Source organism: Candoia aspera, chromosome 7, assembly GCF_035149785.1.
Source record: "Candoia aspera isolate rCanAsp1 chromosome 7, rCanAsp1.hap2, whole genome shotgun sequence".
Classification (NCBI taxonomy): Eukaryota; Metazoa; Chordata; class Lepidosauria; order Squamata; family Boidae; genus Candoia; species Candoia aspera.
In genome coordinates, this window is record NC_086159.1 from 56401162 (window position 1) to 56424974 (window position 23813).

A 23813-nucleotide genomic window follows, 5' to 3' on the forward strand; every position below is an offset into this window, starting at 1 on the left:
CAAACAAAACTCATTTTAAAAGTTTTTATGAACAATGAAAGAATTGCATGAGAACCTAACTCTAACTGCATATCATTCTTGCAGTGTATTAAGTTGTTATAATGTAATATGTCTTATTATATTTTCTTCTAGTCTTTTGTATTTTAAGCTAATTTCATGTTTAGATAATGTGTTACCTAATAGTTCATTAAAAAAAGGTTTAATCTATTTATATAGCAGGAGGTGGTCTGCAATATTTCACCATATGAATTAGAAGTCACCTTGAAGGAAGTCGTTTAGTTTAATCCATTCCTCAGAGTAAGATACATTTAGACTGACATGGGGTATAAATGTGTTAAATTAGTAAATAATAATAAGACTAATAAGTAACAAGCAAGGGTTGGAAATCGGTGATTTTCCACATATGTCTGAACTACAACTCCCAACGTCCCTTACCATATCTCATGTTGTCTGGGGTAATTGGGAGTTGTAGATCAGCAACACCTGAGCAGCTATCATTATGCTGGAACTAAAATGTTCTTGATAGAAGGCAATCCAGGATTAAGTTCAGTCTCTCCAATGAACAAGAGTCTGTTTCACTGTTGAATATTTTATACCCTCTCTTCCTTGAGATTTCCCTGGAAATTTGTTTTTCAAGACAGCATCTACATTTTTAAAATAAATAAAATCATTCTATTTTTTGAACATGGTTATTTCTGTTAGGCCTCTGTTTATTAAGTGGAAACAGTGCTTGCTTTGTACTTTGAGTTGAGCAGTGTCTTATAGGTACATAAATAGATTTTTTGCTGGTACAGATTATCTCAGATCTCTAAATATAGCCTGTATCTCCATTGAAGTAAATGGGGAAGTCCCTGCATACAGAAAACCAATATGCACTAAGTTTAGGATTGTAAATAAGTAAACATTGATAATGCAACATCTATCAGTATTTTTTAAAATGCATCATCCTGCATTTAAAAAAATACTATTACTGGAGTGTGATTACAACAAAGAGATAAAACCCACAGTCTTTCATATGAAACGTTTTAGACAATAATACTAGCATCTACTTGGTTTCCTTTTCTTACAGGCATGTGACCATCGTTCAGATTCTGAAATAATCTGTTGTACAACTCCCTCACTGAAAGCCTATAAGCAGATGCTGCCTTTTGTGACAAAAGTGTTTTTCATTTTTGATGGTATGACTTCATCTGGTTTTAATTTTGAGTATGTGAATGACCCTGACTTTACCATTTTTGAAACACCATTGTTGATTTCCAAGGGGAGTCAGAATATAATAATTAAGGTAAGGTCTTATGTGGCAAATACGCTTTCACCTCAGTGATTATCCTGGGCATTATGGAGGCATTACATTATTAAATCAAAGTAGTTCTTGGCCTAACTCTTTGAACAAATAATGCATTCAACAAGAACTCTGATAACCATTTTAAGCAGATTTGAAAATGACATATTGCTGAGTAAGTTTGGATCTCAGAAGGTCAAAGATGGTTGGGTATCCAGCTAAATAAATGGTGGAGTTTACTACCTCATCTATGAAGAAAAAAAAATGTTTCCCCTTCCCTTAGTACAAAAATATGCAAGATTTATCATACCAGCTGGTAATAACCTAGTTTTAAAATAATTTCAAGTATCAGTTGTATGCCTTATCACTCTGTTTGCTTATTAGTGTACATGATGTTGTAGTTGTGACCAGTTATTAACTCTGAGCAACTTCCTTTAATAGTAAAAAAAAATCAGGAGCATATCATCTTTTCAGACTAAGGAATTATATTAAAAGGTGTAAGTTTTGTGAACTACAGCTCACTCCATCAGATACTTGGAATGAATAATTTAATGTAGGATTTAAATTGGGATGAGGTGGAGGGAAGGAGGAGAACAGGATGGTACACATATGCAAATTACATGTACAGTACCTTATTAGTTAACAATTGTAATGTGTTAAAAACCCATACACAGAGATAGCCTGAAATCTTTCGATGCATGGGAGTTCAGCAGCCTTAGTTGTGCTGGTGAAGTTTCTTTGTTCCAGAATAGCTACTTTGGGATTTGTAATGGAGTGTCCTAGGAGGTTAAAATGCTTGGCTATTACTTTGTCCTTCTTCTGCGTCCTGGTATCAAATCCAGATGGGCATTGCTGGCTGATAATGGCATATTTCACATTAGAGGAAGAGTAGGTGAAGGAACTTCTAATCTTGTGTGTGAAGTTGTTAAAGTCTGTGACGGAGCTGTTTATGTAAATGTGGGGAGAAAGTAGACATCTGGATTTATTGCGAGGTCTGGTTTTCATGTGAGTTTCTAGTTGCTTGTGAGAATCTGTTTCAGGTTGTGTGGTTGTCTCTATGCAAATATTGGGCCTAGCACCCAGTACCTGAGAAAGTGAAGCATCTTTGTACAGAGTGGTTTATAGCTTATTAATAATATGTTTGAATGGCTTGAGCTATGAGCTGAAGGTGACAATTAGTGGTGTTATGTTCTGTTTTTGTGATGTCTTTTAATAGGTTCTCCAATGGAATTGGTTTGGCTGTGTTGATTTGGCTGTTGGGTAGTTCAGTTTCCTGAATGCCTGGTTTAATCCCATCAGTTGAGCATCTCTATCAAGTGGATCAGAACAAATGCAATTGTAGCATAGAGCCTGGCTATACACAATAGATTTGATAGCATGTTCTTCTGGAAGCATTTAAATATCCATGACGATTTGTATGAATATATAATGTGGTATTCATGTGTCCATTGCATAAGTTTACTATGATATCAAAGAAATGGACTTAATGGATCAAGCTGAAGATTGATGGTGGGGTGGAAGTTGTTGAAATATTGTTGAAATTTGATGATTGTTTTCCATGGTTCCAGATGATGAAAATGTCATCAGTGAATCTCAAGAAAAGGAGGGCTTTCAGGGGATAATAGTTGAGGAAGCATTGTTCTCATTCAACAATGAAAATGTTCGCATATTGTGAAGCCATGTGTGTGCCCATAGCTGGACATTTATTTCCAAGTATATGTTCCAGAGCTCAGATGTGAATTTTCATACATGTAAAAATACACAAGTTTACACTCTTCATGATCATGCTTTGTTCTGTAGTCATTAAGCAAACACGGCGTAAAATTAAATGATCACTTTGTTCATTGTTCAAAAAGTTCTTACCAAAAGAGTTTTTGAATTGATTTCTTAATTAGTGCCAGAACAGAAAAGCTTTTATTTGCAGTAGCTAATGGGGCATATTTTGCTTCCAGCAAATAAATACATGCAAATTAAAACTGAATTCAAGAAAAACAACTCAAAGTATTGCCACACCAATATATATGTGTGTGTGTGTGTCTATACATACTTATTTAAATACTTTAAAACTCACTTGTAAATATCAATCAACTTTAAAATAATTTAAAAGAAGTTTAAAAATACTAGCTGAAAACATGTACCAAAACATGGAGCACCTAAACTCTTAGGAGAAACAGAAAACCTGATTGAAGACTTGTGTTATAGACAGTTCAGTTGGAAATAGCAATCACTACCTCCTTCTTGTGCTTGCCAAGTTGATCAGCTTTTATGTCAGCAAATGAGTATAATTTCAGAATTGGTCTCTGAAGTTCAATATAGATGCATAAAACAACACAAATGGATGTGCCCTTAGCCATTCCAATCCATTACCCCACCAAGTCGGTTCTTGATTCTCCCCTTTGTCCTCCATCTATGCTATTGATTCCTTTGGGTATTGAGAGATACCCTTTCCCTTGAGTTTTATTTATTACTATTTTTAAAAATTTTGTGTTGCTATACGTTTCAGATTCCCAACGAGTCTATTTTGGCTACAGAATGCCAGGCTTGTCTCTGTTTATTCCTATCATTAGTAAAATCATCCCGAGCTGTTTTCAAACAGGAAAAAAATTGGGTGTGCAGAATTGCTGAATGGAAAGGACATTCTTCCATCAGTGAAGTTGTAGGTCACACTCTCTTTTGCTTTTTACTTAAGATATTATGCTGTGAGTTGTAGAGTGCATTGATAAAAATGGCTCTGAAACATGAAGCAAACTGAAGTTCCTTTATATAACTCTTTAAACAGTTTTTCTAAATTGTAATCGCTGTCAAATTACCAAACTTATAAGACTGTCCAGGAGCCTGGGATCCTTATTCAAAAACAAAGCTCCCGTGTGTTACCTCCAGGATTTTCCCTCCCTAAATGCAAAAGTAGATGTTATTTTTCAGCATTTCTGTCTGATCGTGTGTATACCTTCCAGAACTTGTATATATATGCATAAGATTCCCAAAGAATTACAGAACACCTGTAAATAATTCCCAAATTAAAAAATGTTTTCTCTAGTTTTATTCTGTGACTATAATGTGAGTAAATGCCAGTTTACCTCAGGATTGTTGCAATGTGTTTTTAGAGAAAATATGTGAACACCTAGCTAAGATTAGCTGATTTGGCCCATATTAGTACTGTCAGTACTTGGATGGGAAACCACTAGGAAACTCTAAGGCTAAAGATTAGACTAGGAATTGAAAGCAAAATCTAAGAGGTAGTTAAGTGGCAAAACATTTTTATATTGATACTAAGAAAACTACATGGTTGGTCCATATAGTCATCAAGAGCCAAGTTCATCTCAAAGAAGTCTTTAACTCTTGCAGCAAAATAAATGGGAGCAAAGAAAGCAGTGGGAGGGCTGTAAACCATCTATTGTGTTGTGGGCATTCTCTTCTGCACTGTGCTGGGGTAGGGTTCTTAGTATGTCTATAAATAATTTATTTTTATTCCCATTAAATTCCATTCTATGACAATGACAGGCAACAGCTTCTGAACCCATTTAGACAGTCTTATGGTCCTTTGTAATATTAAATGAATCATTAATGGGGAATTTTAGGAAGGTAAAACTTAGATGAGTTTCTTGCAGTAATTTGAAAAGTCAAGTTTTCAGCTTAATCGTATGCTATGTTTTGTAGACCAATTAACCTTATTTATGGCCATTATAATAGATATAATAGATGTTATAGATTATACATAGATATAATAGATTTTATAGATTATATATACATATATATATATATATATATTATAGGTTATATAAATAATATATATTATATATATATTATAGATTTCATACACACACACACACATACTGTATGTATATGGAATAGATTATATAAATATAATATATATGTATATGTATATATACTGTATATAAAGACGTAGAATAGATTATACATAGATATCTATTATAATGGCCAATCTATTTTAATGACCACTAGGAAATGGCATTTCTTATAGTATTTCTCTGACTATGGAAAGAATAAGTACAATCCAGTTGGTTTTACTACTTCTCTTTATTATCGTTAATTATTTCAACTTTTTTTTAGGGAAATAACATTGACCCTGAAGCTGTTAAAGGTGAAGTGCTAAAAGTTGGAAACAAGAGTTGTGAGAACATCACCTTGAAGTTGCAATCTGTTTCTTGTACCATTCCTAAAGAGCTGCTCAAAACCAATCATGAATTAAATATAGTGGTAAGATGTATCTTAGTATTGTATACATGATTCAGCTTCAAATGTCACCTTTTTACTAACAATACCTGCTGCCCTGAATTTCTAGTTGTTTTTGTGTGCTCATCCTGTCTTCAGTTTATGTATGAAGAGGGTAGCAGCAACATTTAAAATAGTTTGGAAGTAATGATTCAGGCTTTGCCTTCTTAACCTGGTTTGAACCAAGCATTTGTATAATTAATTTTTCCTCTGCTTTTTTAGTATTTTGAGCAATTGAATGCTGTCATAGATGGTCTAGTTCACAATTCATGCAGTCTTGTAAGAAACTGGTTCTCCATATGCCACCATCATACTATTTCAGCTAAATATATGAATTGGAAAGTTGTCCGCAATACAGGATCAAATTTGCAATCATAACTTGGCACTTTAAAATATGGGTGAAGCTTGAGCTTTGCCTTTTAATAATCCTTAATATTTGTATAATCTATACAAATCTACAAATTGATCTATACAAATGTTAAAAAAAATGTAGAAAATATGTAAAGCAGCTTAATTTTCCAAATGTTTTTCTTGATGGAAGGTTAGCTTTTGTTAGCTAGGCAACCTCCATGTATATATCATGATTTCATTTATGGTGCCAATATTGAAAGAGGAGTTTGGTGCTTTACAAGGACAGATGCACTTGGAATGGATCAAATATGAAGCATGCCAAACTGAATACCTGAGGAATAAGTAAACAGGTGAATTGAAATGGAACAATTTATTTCAGATTATTATAAATTATTCATACATTACTAAGTAATGTATGTGGACTAATTAAGATTTGTCTGCTACCCTGAAGTGATGATCAGCAAACCAAAACTCTCCTTTAGACATATGAATGCAAGTAGATGATGGATGAGGGAAAAAATGTTTGGCAAGGTTGAGGGAAGTAAAAAAGAGAAAGGTAATGGATAACGTAGATTGCTGACATCAAAGATATTACTGGAATGTTTTTGGAAGAGTTACAAGTTATTAGTAAAAATCATTCAAAATGGCAAATATTTGTCTATACAGTTGGCAGGAACTGAATCCAGCTTGACAATACCTAACTAAATTACTATACAGCACTGATAGCATATTTTTACCAACAACAGAACAAATGATTTGAGGAGACCAAAAGCTGTCTACTACTGTAGTCATAAGGAATGTTATTTATTGTGAAACACACAATATTGTGTGTGGCATAGTTGAAAATTAATCAGTGACTCCTTTCCTACATAAATGATCACATTGGTGAGCTGCCTTCAGCAAGGTATAAATCAAATAAGTGTGAAAATCGCAAGAGAAAAGATACACAGAGATAATTGAATAAATATGTAGGCAAATTTTTAATCTTACCTCCAGAACTAGGCAAAACCTCTTGAATAAGTGAACTTACTGCATGCTGCATTATTATTTGCTAAGCAGAGAATCAGTGAACCAGCAAAGGCAGATATAAGTATCATCATCACCTTACTAATTTGGTTGCTTTTCCTGGGTCAGAATGAGAGCTGAGTTAGCATACTGATAGCAGAGATAAACAGAAGGAGAACTTGCAGTGGTTGTGTGATAAAATGTTTATTGTTGGTCAAGCCAATGTCTGCCCTACCTACCAACTTCCACAAATAAAATTATGCTGAATTTTTTTGTCATTGTGGCTATGTATATGTATGTTTTAGTACATTTTAGGGTTTTTAAATCTATCTTTCTTTCAGTGGAAGAAAGGAATTTCTTCAACAGTTATTGGGAAAGTAAGGATTCAACCAGATCAGAATTTCACAGGACTCATTGCAGGCGTTGTGGTAACATTTTTTCTCTTACTGCTAGCAGTTGGATTTGTCTTTTGGAGAAAAAAGAGAAAGCAAATCAAAGGTGATGACCAGTAATTCTTTTTACTGTATTTTCAGTAAAATCTCTTCTTAGTTCCTGGAGTTTATTTAAAAATGCAATAATTGTTGCTCAGCTAAAATATATTACATGATGTAAGTGGGTCAACCAAATCCTGACTTTCTAATAGTGTTGAGGAAGCTATAAATGTTAAGAAGTCTCTTTTTAGCAAATGGAAAGCCTTTCCTCACAAATAGGAATACTGATTTGCAGAAAACATGTGTTGAATTCTTTGCATCTGTCTTTCCTACAAAACATGTAGGACAGATTACCTGAGCCTATACTGACTTTCTCAGGGAAGGGATTGGAGCAGCTAATGCAGATAGGCATATGGATAGAGGTGTCAACACTGTATTCTTGGATTATCAAAAGCCTTTCACAAAATTCCTCATTAAAGGCTCTTTAATAAAACTTAGTGGCCTGTGGATAACTGGATGCATGTTTTATGGATTGCTAATTGGTTAAAAATAAAAAGTAGGAATAAATGGGAATTTCTGAATGGAAGGAAGGAAGAAGTATTGCTGAAGGATCTGTGTTGAGACCATTTAACTTGTTCATAGATGATCTTTACTTGGGTGTAAGCAGTTTGTTGGCCAAGTTTGAAGATCATACTAAAATATGCAAGGTAGTAAAAACTAAAAGTGAAGGGATCCAGTAGGAACTCTTTAAACTGGCTAAATGGTCAAATAAATGGTAGGAGAATTAAATTTTAGTAAGTGTAAGATGAAGAAAAAGGACAGAAGAGGGCAATCAAAATTACCAGACAGATCAAACACCTAACCCTAACCCTACAAGAAGAGACTAGAACTTTAGGGACCTTTCAGCTTAGGAAAAAAGGTTACTGAGGGAGGTTACTGAGATCCATACAATCAAGAATGACATGGTAAAAGTATTAAGGGAGATGGTCCCCCCCCTTCAAAACACTAAAATAAGGAAACATATCCAATGAAATTGATTGGAAGGCAGTGTAAAACAAGAGAAAGCATTTGTTCACATAATACATGAGTCATACAAGTAGGCGGCATACAAATGTGTGTAAATAATCCATCTGTGGAATTCATTATTACATGATGTGATGCCCACTAACCTAAATAGCTTTAAAAGGGATTGGATAAATTCATGGAAGTATATCAAAGGCTGTAGGTCTTGAAGATGTTTGCTCTGGGTTGCCTTCTGCATGTAAGCAACCCAGAGGCATCTGGCTTCTGGATGGCCACTGTGAGAAACAAAATGCTGGATTAAGATAAACCTTGGCCTAATCCAACAAACTTCTTATGATTGGAAAGAAGAGGTATTTTAAGAATAGCAGTAATATGAATTATTGTTTGTTCCATTAAGGATGATGATGATAACGTTTTTTATAATTAATACATTCTTTCTTTTGTGGTAAGATTTAGGCAGAGAGATTGTTCGCTATGATGGAAGAGTACACACTCCTCATTTGGACAGGCTTGTGAGTGCAAGAAGTGTAAGTCCTACGACTGAAATGGTGTCAAGTGAATCTGTAGACTATAGATCAACTTTTTTGGAAGGTATTACCATTTTTCTCATTAGTAAATACAAAGGTATAAGTATAGTTTAAGCTACTGTATGATACATATTGGTACTTCTTCATTTCTTTTAGGTTTGTTTATTAGCTAACTGGTTTTTGTTACGTATTTCTCAAAGTCTGTTACATGCTGAATTCATTAAAAAACCAACAATCCTACCCAAGGTCTTTATCAATATTATGATGTTCCCTTTTTAAAGGCTCGCAGATGCCATAGTATCAAGATGCTGATGGCATGAATTGAGCCAATTCTGAGCTGCCGTTTCTATGAGAATGCTACCTCAAACATCATTCTTCTACAGGTTTTCTGTAGTCCAGCTGTAATGTTTACAACTAGCTACTCAGCAGATTTCCATCATCACTCAACCTGAATCCTTGGCCCTCTCCTTGTTTCTTGTTTTTGTTGATTGCTGGAATATTGGTGCCGTCACATGTTAAATTTTAGTTTGTGCAATAGGACCTTTCCCTACTTTTCCCACCCAATTCACCAAAATTTTCCTTCTTTTTTATATCCATTCTCTTGCGTATCAGTCATTATATATGACTTCAAGTAATATATGTTCACAAACTAAGGAGGAGGTTTAGACAAAGAGTGTTATAACTTATTCATGCAACCTGCCTCTCAGACACTGGCCTCCAGAAATGCATGAAGTCACTGGTGAGCTTGTGACCTTCTACTATACTTATACTCAGAGACTTTTGCAATTTGTGAAATTCTGGAGTCCTCTTTTATGCTGTCATGATCATATAAATGGCAGTATCAGCATCCTATAGCAGAGTTGTAGAGTGGCAGTAATGTGAACTATCCATGCACACTGCAGGAAATCTTAAAGAAATACCGAGTAATTCTAAGACATTATCCACCCTAAGGCTGCTTCATAAACACAATTTTTCTTACTTGTGTTGAAAAAGAATAGCACTTAGAATAACACTTAAACAAGTGCTACTCAATACATGAAGCAACATGTCAAGTTGCATCAAAGTTCAGTAAAGCAACAGCCAATCAAAGAAAAGTTTCTGTTATAAACTGAGATCCCTGGCTTGAGATCAGACGTATACATGCTAACCCTGAGCATGTTTACTGCAGGGTGCAAAGCATTCAAAACATTAAGGCAGCAACATCTTCCAGAAGTCTTGGCAAGGCTGCTTCAAAGGTTTTCCCAGGTGTTCTACCTGCCAAGCAAAGTGGCTGTGCGCACACACACAGGCAATGTCAATGTATAAATGCCCTTGAGGTACTTGTGCTGAGCTTTGCACGGAAGCAGTACTCTCTGTGCTTCAAGAAGGTGCTTCACCAGTGAGCTTTGTGAAGTGCCTTTTCAAATGCTTTGCAGTGCTACTGATGCATCAGACCTGGAACTGTGCAATCATTTAGGCATGCTATAAACAGTTCAGTGTGTGTGTAAAAGTGACCTTTCTCTGAACTCTGGTATTGCTAGTCTACACCCTGCTTAAGTAAAAACAGGATTAATGTATGAGTCTCAGATCATGGTCTTATTTTAACATAGGTGGCTAAGCAAACAGTACTTTCTGTTTACATTACAGTCATGTATACAGCAAATCTCATCATAATGGCAATGTTTTTGTTCTTGTAAGGTATGTTCAGATTGATTTCTGCACTATAACTTGCACAACCTAAACATTTCCTAAACAAGCATTATAATAGACCAACTATTTGGACTAGAATTACATGTATGCGCGCATGTGTACACACACACTTGCCAGGAACTTGCAGCAAAATAAACATAAACAGAATTCTTTTGTGATTCAATGCATTGTTCATGCCTAGCTTGTTAGTTGGAAAGGCAAAGAAAGACATATGTATTTGGAGCCATTCGAAGTAAATATTTTTAACAGGTTGATGATTTGATGTCAGTAACACTGAGAACAGGCTTCTCCAAATGCACCCTGTCCAAATGTGTTCAGTGAAACCTCCAGAATTTTTAGCAATGGAAGAGCCAATTTCTGGGAGCTGAAGGAGTTGAGGTTTGGGGGTTGAGGCGCCTAGATAGGAGAATGCTGTTCTAGAATATAAAGCAGTAATTATTTAGGTTTTGGATCTCAAAAGTTACTACCTTGAAATTGTAAGAATAGGTGGCATTCAAATGTTGGTAAATTAAATAAATAATGCAGTAAATTAAGTAAATACAAATACAGTAATCTGCATATTGTTATGCTAGACCACTTACTGGTGTATAATGCATTGTGTCTGCAATAATAATGTATCCACCTCAGTTCTGGCAGGACAGAGTCACATTTAAAGATTCTCAATTGTTTGCTAAGGGTAGAGACACCGACACATTTCCCAGGCTTTGTCATCATCCATTTCCTTGGATTCAGGGTAATCAGAATGGCAGTGTTTTGCTTAGAAAGTTTTAATTTTGCTAACTTGTTTATGCAAATTCAGAACAAATCCATAAAGGCTGATGCCTGATCAACCCAATACATTATAGTTCTGAAATGAAAATAGTATAATTGATGCATTTACTGTACTTAAAAATGTTAAATACTAAAAGTTCAGGAAATGAATCTCAAAAGCCAATTTCCTAGTTGAATATTTACCTCTTGATAAATATAGTTACAGTAACCTGGAAAGTATTAATCAGATTTTCAGATGCTCATTAAATTGTAATCTGAAAATAACCAATATCCTTTGCTATTTTTTTGTTTGCTAGTGTGTAATGTCCGAGTTTTCTGTTCCCTTAAAGTTAATACAAATCCAGATCATTTTTGTGATGATTTTGAGCTTGGTTCAAAATGCAAAATCATTGAGAAATTCTTCAGAATAAAATGTTGGTTGCACCATGGCAATTTTTGTTAAGGTTTGCAGTAGAATAGTGTGTTTATGAGAATTGGGATGTCAATTAGCATTTGAAATTACGTTTATATAAATGGTGTGAAGAAAATATCATCCCAACAGATAAAAGGCAAATTACATAACAGTTTGCTTTTGCAAGCCATATTCTCTTGATCTATAAGGGCTTCCAGTTCTGTTTCCAGACTTAGCTCTGCCATTTTAAATGGATCCTGCAAGTCAGATATCACTGTATCATCATTATGAAAACTTCTCTCTCAAGAATATAGCTACAAAGTCAGTCAAATTTCAGACAAGCTTGCTACTGTTAGAATTAATTTTATTGTTTTAGTAATTGTGTGTTACATTATGTGAGAAAAAAGGTGAATAATATATTTTAAAATGAAAAGTAAATGGATAAAATCAGGTCCTTCTGAAGTGGAATTTGCTATTGACAAAGATGTGATGCTTACATTTTCTTGTAGACCAGTTTCCAACTTTATCTCAGAATGGATCCTGCAGGCCAGCCCAATATCCTCATGTGGACCTATCTCCCATTCTGTCTACTGGAGACTCCGATTTAGCTAGTCCATTGTTACAGACTAACGTTCACATTGACATCAGTGCCTTGAACCCAGATCTTGTCAAAGAAGTTGAGCATGTTGTAATTGGTGCTGATAATATGATTGTGCACTTCAATGAAGTAATAGGAAGAGGTAGGTGTTTAAACTGTACTTTATATTTACACATTTAATTTCAATCTTACGCAATCTCATCTGAAAATAAATTCCACTGAGGGCTTCTCAATGGATCATTAAATGCATCAGAGGGTATATCCCACTTCAGAAACTTATTTGCACCACAGGAAAACTCCCAAGAGCTGTATTTCCAAAGTTAGGAAAGTCCGACATTGGAAAGGTCCAAAGGAAGACATGCCCAGGGCAGGGTGATGGATCTAGTAGATCTGCTGCATTGTTCTAAGTTGGTCAGAATGGTTTCTGAAAGAATCTAGGACTCAGCATCTGTCCTTCAGCACTTGATCACCCTCAAAATATAAAGACAACTCCAGAGAACTCTGTAGAAATTTTACATGTGGTGATATTCTTTCTGCAGGGCACTTTGGATGTGTTTATCATGGAACTTTATTGGATACTGATGGCAGGAAAATTCATTGTGCTGTGAAATCCTTGAACAGTGAGTCTTATATTTTATTGTGAGTCATTGCATTTTCACCAACTGTATTAGTTGAGCCATGATTATTTTTAGCAAGTTAAGTGCCTTTGTATAGCTTGCAGAAATTTTACTCCATATATTTGTCTTACCATGTCCATATGGAAGAATGCTCATATTTTCCTTCTTCACAATAAATAAAAGATTAAAGGGAAAAGGGAAAATATGGTGGTTTCATTTTACCACTGGACTAGCTTATGTTCACTTTTTATAAGTGAGACAGTTGGAAAACAGCAGGACTTAATTGGCACACACTATTAATAACCCTCTTCTCGTTCAACAGATGGAACATTTCTATATATTGTTACTAATATGTGAAAAAGGAAGAGAAAGGAATTCTGGAACTATAAACGTTTGCTAAAATGCGTTAAATACATTCCAGCATTGGTAACCATTCATTTAGGAATACACATTACACTCCGTTCATTTGCTTATAGATATGGAGTGCCTAGCCTGCAAATACCTGGATATAATTTTGAGAATACTTATCTGAATTTCAATGTATTTTATCACAATTTTATTAGGATTAGAAAGGAGTAATACTAAGGAGCCATATTTGTTCCAGTTAATTCAAGATGTGTTAAAATATATTAGAAATAATATATATAGCTTTATGAAAAATTTGTTGCTACATTTTACAGGAATTACAGACTTGGATGAAGTAGCTCAATTCTTAAAAGAAGGGATTATAATGAAGGATTTCACTCATCCCAATGTCCTATCACTACTTGGAATTTGCTTGCCTAATGAAGGTTCTCCTTTGGTGGTGCTTCCTTATATGAAACATGGAGATCTTCGGAACTTCATTAGAAATGAATCTCATGTATGTGTATTATGGGATGTTTAGGAATAATCCAGTTAGGCAATTATATATTATTACAGTTCTGCTGTCTCAAAGTATAAATTGATAGATCCATTATTACTTTGAAATATGGTACTTTTAATCAGAATGTAATGACAGTTGCATTGCATATTTTAAATAAAAATAATTGATTTTTGGAAGGCATAGTAAAACTACCTGAATCAAAGTATTTTTGCATATGTTTTAAATCTATTATTTTAATTTTAGTTTTATTTCAGAAGAGAAACATGTTCTGCAATACATCCTTGATTCTGGACAGGGTTACACTACTCCAATCAGACTCTGTGTAATTTGGGGATCTTTCTGCACAATTATACCCTTTCCTGGCTCAGGAGGCCCTGTTCATGGTCACTCATACCTTAGTAATATTCTGATTGGATTACTGCAACACATTGTGCATGGATGCCTCTGAAGACTATCCAGAAGCTATAACTGGTATAGATTGCAGTGGTGCAGGTAGTTGTGGGGATACCTTAATATCCCCAGGTAACACCACTACTCTGTGAGCTGAACTAGCTTCTTAGAGTTTTCCGTAGATGCTAGTTATCACAAATAAAGTCCAACATGGCAGAGGACTGGGTTATTATAGCCATCCAGAGTCACTCTGGAGTTGGACAGCACCAAAATCTAAATAAATAAGTAAATAATTGTGGAACTACTTTTCTCCACTGGACCTGCTTGCCCCACATGCTCTAATAGGGTAGGCATGCTTTTGTTTCCCTTCCTTGAAACAATGCCATCTCATGGGACTTAGAAGGTATGCCTTTTCCATTGTGGTGCCTGCCCTCTGGAATGATGTCCTCTGCAACATACTGTTGGCCCAATCTTACTGGATTTTCCAAAGTAGCATGCCATATTCAGCCCTTATCATCTCCAGGTAAGCCTGGGAAAACTCTTATCTGTAATCACAGAGAGTTGCTGCCAGAAAGTTATACTACAGTAGCAGTCTGATTCCATTTCTGGTAGTTTCCCATTTATCATTGTCATAGGCAAGTCTTACAATTAAAATAAATAAAATATAATAATTACAGTACTAACATTCTTTCAGTTGTTTAAGTAATGTTCACCCTTGTTTTTAAAGAAACATATCAATATTTTAACTGCCTTAGTTTTCATAAGTAGCTTTATTAGTAAGCTCTAATATCATATAATTTGCTTCTGTTAGTTAAGACAGCAAACCTGTGCACATTCAACTACATTTTTAATGGAATCTACCTTCGCGGTAAATATAGAATCACTGTGTTAATAATGTTAATGTAACAAAACAGTAATCTAAAACCTAGAGAGGTTTATCACATATTTCAACTCTTCTAGCAATCAGTTAGCATCATCTAGATTTTGTTGTATAACATGCTGTATAATCAAATAAATACTTAAATCGATTCAATATTTTGTTTCCTCAGTTACTAAAGAAACTTTAAGGTCAGGAAAAACAATGGTATGATGTAGAACCTTTCAATACTAAAGCAGACTCCAAAGTTGATTTCATCAATTACAGTATATATTATAACTGAAATTCATTCTTCTGCACTGCATTGTTTTAACTACTAACACTTCCATAATTTTCAGAATCCCACAGTGAAGGATCTGATTGGATTTGGTCTACAAGTGGCAAAGGGGATGAAATACCTTGCAAGCAAAAAGTTTGTCCATAGAGATTTAGCAGCAAGAAACTGTATGTAAGTACAGATAACTTTATTCTCATGTTTTATAGTGGCCTATGGAAAAAAAATCACTCCAGCTATACTGCTTTATTTCTTATTCCTGTATCCTACCTTTTTAATATGAAGATTAGAACTTTATCTATAGTGTTCCTATAGATCATTGTTTCTCAACCTTGGCAACTTTAAGAAGTGTGGACTTCAACTCCCAGAATTTGCCAGCCAGCATTCTAGGAGTTGAAGTCCCCACATCTTAAAGTTGCCAAAGTTTAGGAACATTACTATAGATGCTTACAGCTGCTGAGTATCACTCAGAGAGCTGCATCACTTATGTGGTGTAGCAAGCCCGACTACATTCTATTCTGCTTACTCTTAGGAATATAAATAGAGAATTGTGATGCTAAGGGGTTTTTTTTCTGTGGAGAATTCTTAACCTGAAATACTTCTGCTTTGAGGAGCATCCTTTCTATAAATCCATGTGCTGTGTTGACTTTCTCTGAGAAGGCATTCTTTCCATGTTTCCTGTTGCATTTTACAGGTTTCCTTTGTTCCTGAAATATTATTTGATTATATTTCAATAACATGCTTAAAATTTACATACCTACATACCTTACATACCTATGACGCTATTTTCTTTCAAGATAAGCAATATTTTGAAAAGCACAGAAAAAGAGTAAGCCAAAGAAATGGGAAGAAATGCATAAGAGAAAAGATTAAACAATTTAAATCTAATTTCTAACACCATTTCCTCTTGACACCTTTTTATTCTTGTTTCTATCCTATCCATTCCAATTCATATATTTCCTTTTACTGTTTAAACGTCTCACCTGTTTATTTTTGAAAATCTTTTAATCTCCATCCTTTCTTCCTCTTCTCCATTCACTTTTCCTTCGTATATTTGTTTTGTAATTTGATCCTCATATTCATATGATCAGTTGATCTCAATATATTTCTTTGTACTGCTCAAGTATATTTTATTTTCAAGTCACATTCATTTATCCGTTTATATATTCTTTATAGTATCTCTTGTTTTATCACACACACTTAAGTACCCCATTCCCACTGCATTCAACTTACATTTGTTTCTCCTGATATATCCAACACTTCCATATAACAAAATAAGCAGAAGCATGTCCTTGCACACAACCCTTTTTGCTTCTTTTGACAATCATTCCTCACAACCAGCTACTTACCCACTACTTTTCTACAGCATTTAGACATCGTAAAATTTCTGTCCATTTACTCATGATTAGTAAATGTTTTACCAAGAAACAAATATTCTAACTGCTCTCATTTTGTTATTTATTACATGTTCTTTTATGCTCCTTTAATTAGAAACAAAAACATGAATTTAAGTTGCTGATAAAAGCAATATAAACTATAGAAAACATAATATTATAATATGCTATAATATAATAATATTGACAAGTCAACTTCTAATAAAATCACAACAACCATAGAAGTACCCACATACAGTATATACTAGGTATATATGTCTTCCATATCTTGTCCCCAAATGCCTGCTTCAGTAGTCAAGTTTATGTACAATGTGCAGTTGCTCATGAAATTTTTCTTCTCAAACACAACTATCCGGTCATTAACATAATAATTTTTTAGATCCATAACCCTTATTGCAAAATACAGTACGTGCTGCAAAATATGTTCACTGTAAGTCATTTGGTTTCCAAGCTAACAACACAGCATTGTCTATATAGAAAAGTACACATATATTCCCAAACCAATAGATCCTAAGTCCCTACAAGCACTTTTTATATACAGTATTTATCCATAAATACATTTAAATGACCAAGGGGGTATCAGACAAACGTTACTCCCTGGTCTATGTTGGACTATAAAAATGTTATAGGATTCTGGTGTAGGTTCTCTTGCGTATGTACCTGTACTCAACAGTTATGTAACTTTTTTCTTTAAGTTTTCTGGTTTAATATTTTTTCCCCTTTTCTAGGAAGCATATACAAGACCACAAATACATGATTTAAAAGTACATGAAATAACCACTGAGTTTGCTGATGATCTATTCATACTTGATTTTCAAACAATTCAAATTGTTCTATTATATAAAAATTGATCCTTTAATAATATATATTTTTATCTTGAATAGGATTATTTTTTTCATATAATAATTGATAGCATGTTTGGATATTGCAAGAGAACTAGCACTACATTTATCTTTCTCATCAATTAAGGACCAAGGTAGTAAAAACAAACAAACAATCAAGTCAGGAATAAGTATGTTGGATTGCAAAAAATGTATATTCTTGCTGTGAAGGATTTAAAAGTTACCATATATCTGCTAAATTAAACTCCAATATATAAACTTGTGGCATTTTCCAGGTAGGAGAAATACATTTTGCTGGAACAATAGTATAGATTGAGAACCTAAAATTTGATTAAAATCTTCAGACCTAATTATCAGACTCACAGCTAAACTAAAAAGATATTCAAAATATCCTTGTCAAACTTCTGGATGGTACTGAGTAGGGCCATAATTATTAATGAACTCAGTGTAATTATTAAAATATTTACTCACCCAATTAAAAAAAACAAAAACTTCCTGATCCATTATTTCTTATTCCACTGAATTCTAACCCAACTTTGTAAAAAATCTTTCTTGTGTAAAGGATGTGGTTTTTCTTTAAAAAAAAATCAGTTTTTAAACTGCCCAATTTGTAAATAACTGTTTATTCTTGGAAGGATATTTAATGCATTTTACATTCCAGGAAATGGATGGCATGAAAAAACTGCATACAGAAAAAAATGTTTCTATAGATCAAGAGAAAAAGAGAGAAAAAAATTCATTTAACTTAAAACTTTTTAAAAGATAAAAAGGAAAATAGAAAACAACAGAGAAAAAATGGTAAACTATTGAATAAGAAAATTAACATAAGACTTAGCCCATCTCCTTTTATTTTTTAAAAAATAATAAATAAAAAGACTGATACTTCTTAACTTTAAATTATTCTAGATCCATAAACTTATTCACACTAGAATCCAAGAATAAACCACAACAAAAAACCATGGAAAAATAGAAACTTTGTTTTTTTATCACATGAGTTTGCTAAGTAACTTGCACTTCTGAACATTTTTTGAGTAGATCTGGAAAAATCATTATCTTCTTTGCAATATATTCCATAGATGCACATTGCAAAGAAATGGAGGATGTAATTCTATATTGTAGACTTTAAAATGTGACTATAGTAGGACTGGGTTTTTACACAGAATGGAAACAGAAGTCCACACACGTTCCAGCCTGTATTCTGATCACAGTGAGAAGATTTCATGTAGAAATTTGTTCACATGCTGCTATAGACTGATCTTGCTCAACAGTGTACATTCAATGATGTTTGCTTTGAACATCCTTGTTTACTTTCAACCCTGTTTCCATAGCTATCGCACATTGTTTATCCAAATTCAAAGGTGGGGTGGTATTTTTTTTTCATGCAAATCAATCAATAGAGCTTTTAATGTCACTATTTTGTGATCTAAAGAATTAAGATTGCTTCTTCCCCAAAACTATTGCTTCACCCCATCCACTGTATTTTTTTTTATCGGCATGAATTCATTCATAATATAAATCATGAGAAAGATAAGCCATTCCATGTAGTTTTCGTTCTGTGTAACATTCTCTGCTATATTCTCTTCTGAGTCAGGAATAAGCTCAACTTTCAACTATTTTTCAACAGTCAAAAAAACACAGTAATTACAAATTCCATCCAATAAAATTAGTTTGCAACAGCCAAACCAGCAAATATTAACCACTAAAACAAACCAAATACAATAGTCATACTTAGTCAAACATTGTCCTCAAATAGAACCAAACATGTATATATCTATAATTAAAATAAAGCAGGTATTAAATCTAGGAACTGCCAAGATTAATTTGAATAGTTTGGAATAACTAAGCCCTATTCTAATTTATAAGTCAAGTAACAAAGTTTAAAGTTTTTAGTTAAAAGTTAAAATTTATAAAACTCCTTTTTAAAGGCCATCAAGATTTCACAAAAATGAAGGGAACAAGAAAAATAATTCCAGAGTCACAGGGCTAGCTCTTCAAGTTCAGAGAGACCACAATCCTGGAGCAAGGAACTCCAAGGAGGCTCTATTCAGAGGAACATCAGGAGCAAATAGGATTATAGGGAGAATAAGGGCAGCCACACCCTGGTGGTGGCAATAGCAGTGACTGAAATGTTCTAAACATAAGCACCAGTAGTTAAATTGGTCTCTGGCTCAGATACAGAGGCAGTGAACAGCCCTGTGTACCAATGAGATAGAGAATAGAATGGAAAGTCTGGAACAGCCCAACTGGCACTGTTCTGGACTAAGATCAGGAGAGAGAGAGAAAAAAATTGGGATCACCTGCCAGGAAACTACTGCAGTAATCTAGGCATGAAGCAACTAGGGCATGCATCAATAAAGCCTCCACCATTTCCTGGAGACAAAGAAGGAAAAGATACAATAGAGAAGGAGAAGGATGATTAAGCCAAAACAGAACGATATCTGTCTTAACCATATTCAGTTTGAGCTGAATAAAGAACATTCACGAAGAAATAGGTAATATAGGATGAAAGAAATAGAAAAATATAATAAAGCAATGAGAGGAAGGAAAAGCAGTATAATGGGTCTTTCATTGTTTGTTGACTCTCTATCTCCAACATAGATATAAATTCAAATATAGAGGAAGTAAAAGATAAAAAGGAGAGAGGAGCTAGTAGAAGGAAAGGTGTAAACAATATTCACCACTTTATTATAGAAAAATGCTCTCAAGCTTCAGCTGAAAGCAAGGCTCCAGGAGATAGCATACAGCATTCCTGGTTCAGTGGTAGGTGCTGTTAATATAAAATGAATGGCAGAGAAAAGCTGGTTGCATGTCCTGGCTAGAGATTGAATGGTAGTCTGAAAGAAAGACTGCTCCCATGCACAATGAAGATACTCATCCAATACGATTCTGTGTGTGTCCAAGCCTGGAGCAAGGGGCCTTCCCTAAATGCTTTTCTAACCAAGCATTTCCTCCTCCTTCAGGGCTGCAGACACCCATTGCCCACAGCACACTTTCACAGCCAGGAGCCCCCTGATCCAGGTGTTCTGGATGGTTTTGGGTGGTATTAATAAATAAGCCAGCTAAGAATCAACAGCAGTAAAGTCTACCATTGTAATGGTATGTGGGAATAACCTTGAGGGGTGAGGGGAAGAGATGCTGCCTAGGGAATTAAAAGAAAAGAGAGGGAGGAGCCCACAGCAGCTTAAGGGTTAGAAAAAGAAACTTAGGAAGGATCCGCCCTAATTGAACAGGCTGTAAAAAGAGACGGCGAGAGATTTGTACTTTCAGATTTGCAAGGTTCTGTTAATGTAGCCTTAAAGTAGAATTATTTCATCTGGTCGTGTTTCCTGTCTGGTTACCTGAGAGGGCTGACAACCATATACAAAGAGCTTGAGGAAGATAAACTTGCTAATACACAGAATTGAGGAGATGTCTCTAAAAGCACAGCATGAGTCATATAAGACATAGGAATAATCATATATCACGCACTACCTGCTAAATGGAAGTTACAGTGGTGTCAAAAGTAAAAAAAAAAATTACCGAAAAATGATCCAGTAACTCAAAACTAAATCCAGAGTAGGTGTAATCATTGAAGATAATACCAAGTTTAAAATCCCCAATCCCTTAACATAAGTTTTGTTTTATTTTATTTTATTTATCATATTTTTATTACCACCCATTACCACCCATCTGGGCGGTTCACAATAAAACAGTATAAAATTAAATAAAATCAGAATAATATCAATAAATGGAGGAGTGGAAACTATAGAGAAACCATTCATTGACAGGACAGGTCAAAACTACACAGCTGTTAAGAAATCAATATGAGTATTAAAGTCCCTCCAAAGCATTGGACAGCATGATAAAATAAATTGAAAAAGTCATGCTGAAAACTATTCTGAGCATAATTCTGAATTGGGCATGTGAGGATGATAAATAGAGGCCGCTTATGAAGGTACTTTTGTTATTATTATTAAAGGAACTAGCTATTACCTAAAAAGGAGGAATAATTAAAAGCATGAGTGGAGAGAGGGCTTCCAAGGGTCCAAGTCAATGAAAAGTCAGTGGCCCTCACCATTTCCCACATGAATGAACCTAGTAGACACTGGAGTAACCTGTAGTTCCCAAGGAAACAGTAACTGATTCATTTTTACAAAACCAAATTTCAGTGATACAGAAATCTTACACATAAGCATATGGTCAAACAGTCTACGTTCTTATCAATAAATGTGCATTCCACAACAGGCGTTTATAGCTGGTTGAATGGCTGAGGAACAAATGGGTCACAGACACTTGAGGTCTCACAAGCTTAAGACAAAAACTATGAAGGCTACCATCTGACATCCCTAACCAGGATGAACTCTTCCCACATGGTGGCAAATCATCGTGTGATAGCTCAGCCAAAGCAAGTCTCTCATTTGCAGCTTGTTTCAACCTTACCACCATTACCTACATGACCACTATTTCCTATTCCCAGAATACTGCCTCTTGTAGGCTCTTCCTTCAGGGCTAGTACCAAAACCCATCATCATAAGAGATCTTGCCACTGCCAGTCCTTTTTAGTCATGGGTTGTGATGATGCAACATTCCCAGTCAATTACACAAGTAGCATGCTGTTCCCTGTCACAAGGCTTGTATAACGAAGCAGCAAGTAGCAAGCAACTTTTTTTAAAAAAAAAATCAAGGCTCACAACTGAAGTCTTTAAGATACAATTGTAAAGTAAAAGTTATTTCAACTGCAAGATCTAATCTGTAAGAAACACTTGCAATTTTTAAACATCTTTATATTTCTTTTCAAGGTTTTAGAAGTGTTCTCCTTGTCCTTATTCCCTCCCTTGATAGAGACGTCTTACACTGTAACATTTAGCTTGGCTCATTTAGGGCAGCCATGAGAGCGAGTTTCAAGGATGCAAGATTAAGACTATAAACACAGCCAAAAGATCAGTGGCAGTAGATCTAAAACTCTCTAATAGTAAACTAGCCTTCACCAAGACATTAAGAAAATCGCTCCAGACTTAAAAAAAAAGAGAGATGTAATAATTAAAAGATTAAAAAGTAGTCAAGGACATGGGGGAAGATGCTAGAGCTTGTAAGACACATAGCCTAATACATTTTGATTTTGGATGTAATCCAGGTTTGGCTGGGACCAACTGCTATCTGGCTCTTCCTGTTCCAAAACTAAGGCAAAAGATGCTTAAGCTGGCACAGCACAGAGACTGTAATTTCAATAGATAGTCATTACTTAATGGAAGTCCCAAGTATTCCATTTATTCTCACATATGCTCACTCCTATCAAATATTTTTCTAATCACTTCAACAACCAACCTTCAACTCTGTATTCAAGCAAAACTTTCCATAATTTAATCTTACTCACTCTATCATATACTTTTTCTGAGTCAACAGATGTACCATAAGCTTTCTTTCTCATACACTGTAGGGAGTGAGCCGTGTTAATCAACTGTGGCCAAAAAAAAAGGGATTTTGGTAGCACCTTTTCCAACAAACAAATTTTATTAAAAGGCACAAGCTTTCTTGAGCTGCAGCTCACTTCATCAGATGCCTAGAATAGCTAGACTGATATAGGATAAATAGGCAATGCCTTTCTAGATTCTGCATAGGACAGTTGGACAAATATTGCCCAAAACACTGGAAATAAGTTTGACATCAGGACTCAAAATAAGGACAAGGGAGTACCAGAGCATTTCAGCTTCCATAGAAAACCTCAAAGTAAATGTTTTAGGAAAAAAGGGTCTTTAACACCAACATCAAATGAGAAATTGTACATCAAAAGGTTTCAGGCAACCTGAGAAGGTCTTAACCAACACAATGGGTTTTTAACACATTAGAGTTGTTAATTGATAAAACTTGTAATCTGTCTCACATGTAACTTGCATCTGCATAACCAACTTACCTTCCCCTCCCTTTTCCCTCCTCCCACCTCATCTCAATTTAATTTACATGTCTAGCCACTCTGCATCTGATGAAGTGAGCTGTACTCACAACTTACGCCTTGTAATAAAATTTGTCAGTCAGAAAAGGTGCTACCAGATTTCTAATTTTTTGTCACTTTCACAGAGTGACCTACTGAAGAAGAAAAATCTGGTCTATCTACCCCATGCCTGGTATAAAGCAGCATTGCACTTCAAAATTTTGCTCATAATTTGATGATTGAAGTACTCCTTTTCTGAATACATATATTACATTGAATCCTAAACTAACCAAAATGATTGAGTTGAACACCTGTGCCACAAAAGAATAACCCAGTTTAAAAGTA

At 34.7% G+C, this 23813-nt stretch overlaps 1 protein-coding gene across 3 annotated transcripts in view; it reads left to right on the forward strand.

Annotated features, from left to right (window-relative positions):
* Positions 1-23813, forward strand: part of MET (MET proto-oncogene, receptor tyrosine kinase) — a 112814-nt gene that overhangs the window by 76574 nt on the left and 12427 nt on the right. The window contains exons 11-18 of one of the 3 annotated variants that reach the window (XM_063309481.1): positions 1070-1285; positions 5354-5500; positions 7213-7369; positions 8776-8916; positions 12213-12443; positions 12841-12921; positions 13599-13780; positions 15389-15494. In XM_063309481.1, coding sequence (XP_063165551.1) covers positions 1070-1285; positions 5354-5500; positions 7213-7369; positions 8776-8916; positions 12213-12443; positions 12841-12921; positions 13599-13780; positions 15389-15494 — 1261 coding nt within the window. Of the gene's footprint in view, positions 1-1069; positions 1286-5353; positions 5501-7212; positions 7370-8775; positions 8917-12212; positions 12444-12840; positions 12941-13598; positions 13781-15388; positions 15499-23813 lie in introns of those variants that run through there. The other 2 variants (XM_063309480.1, XM_063309482.1) reach the window with 2 other exon arrangements.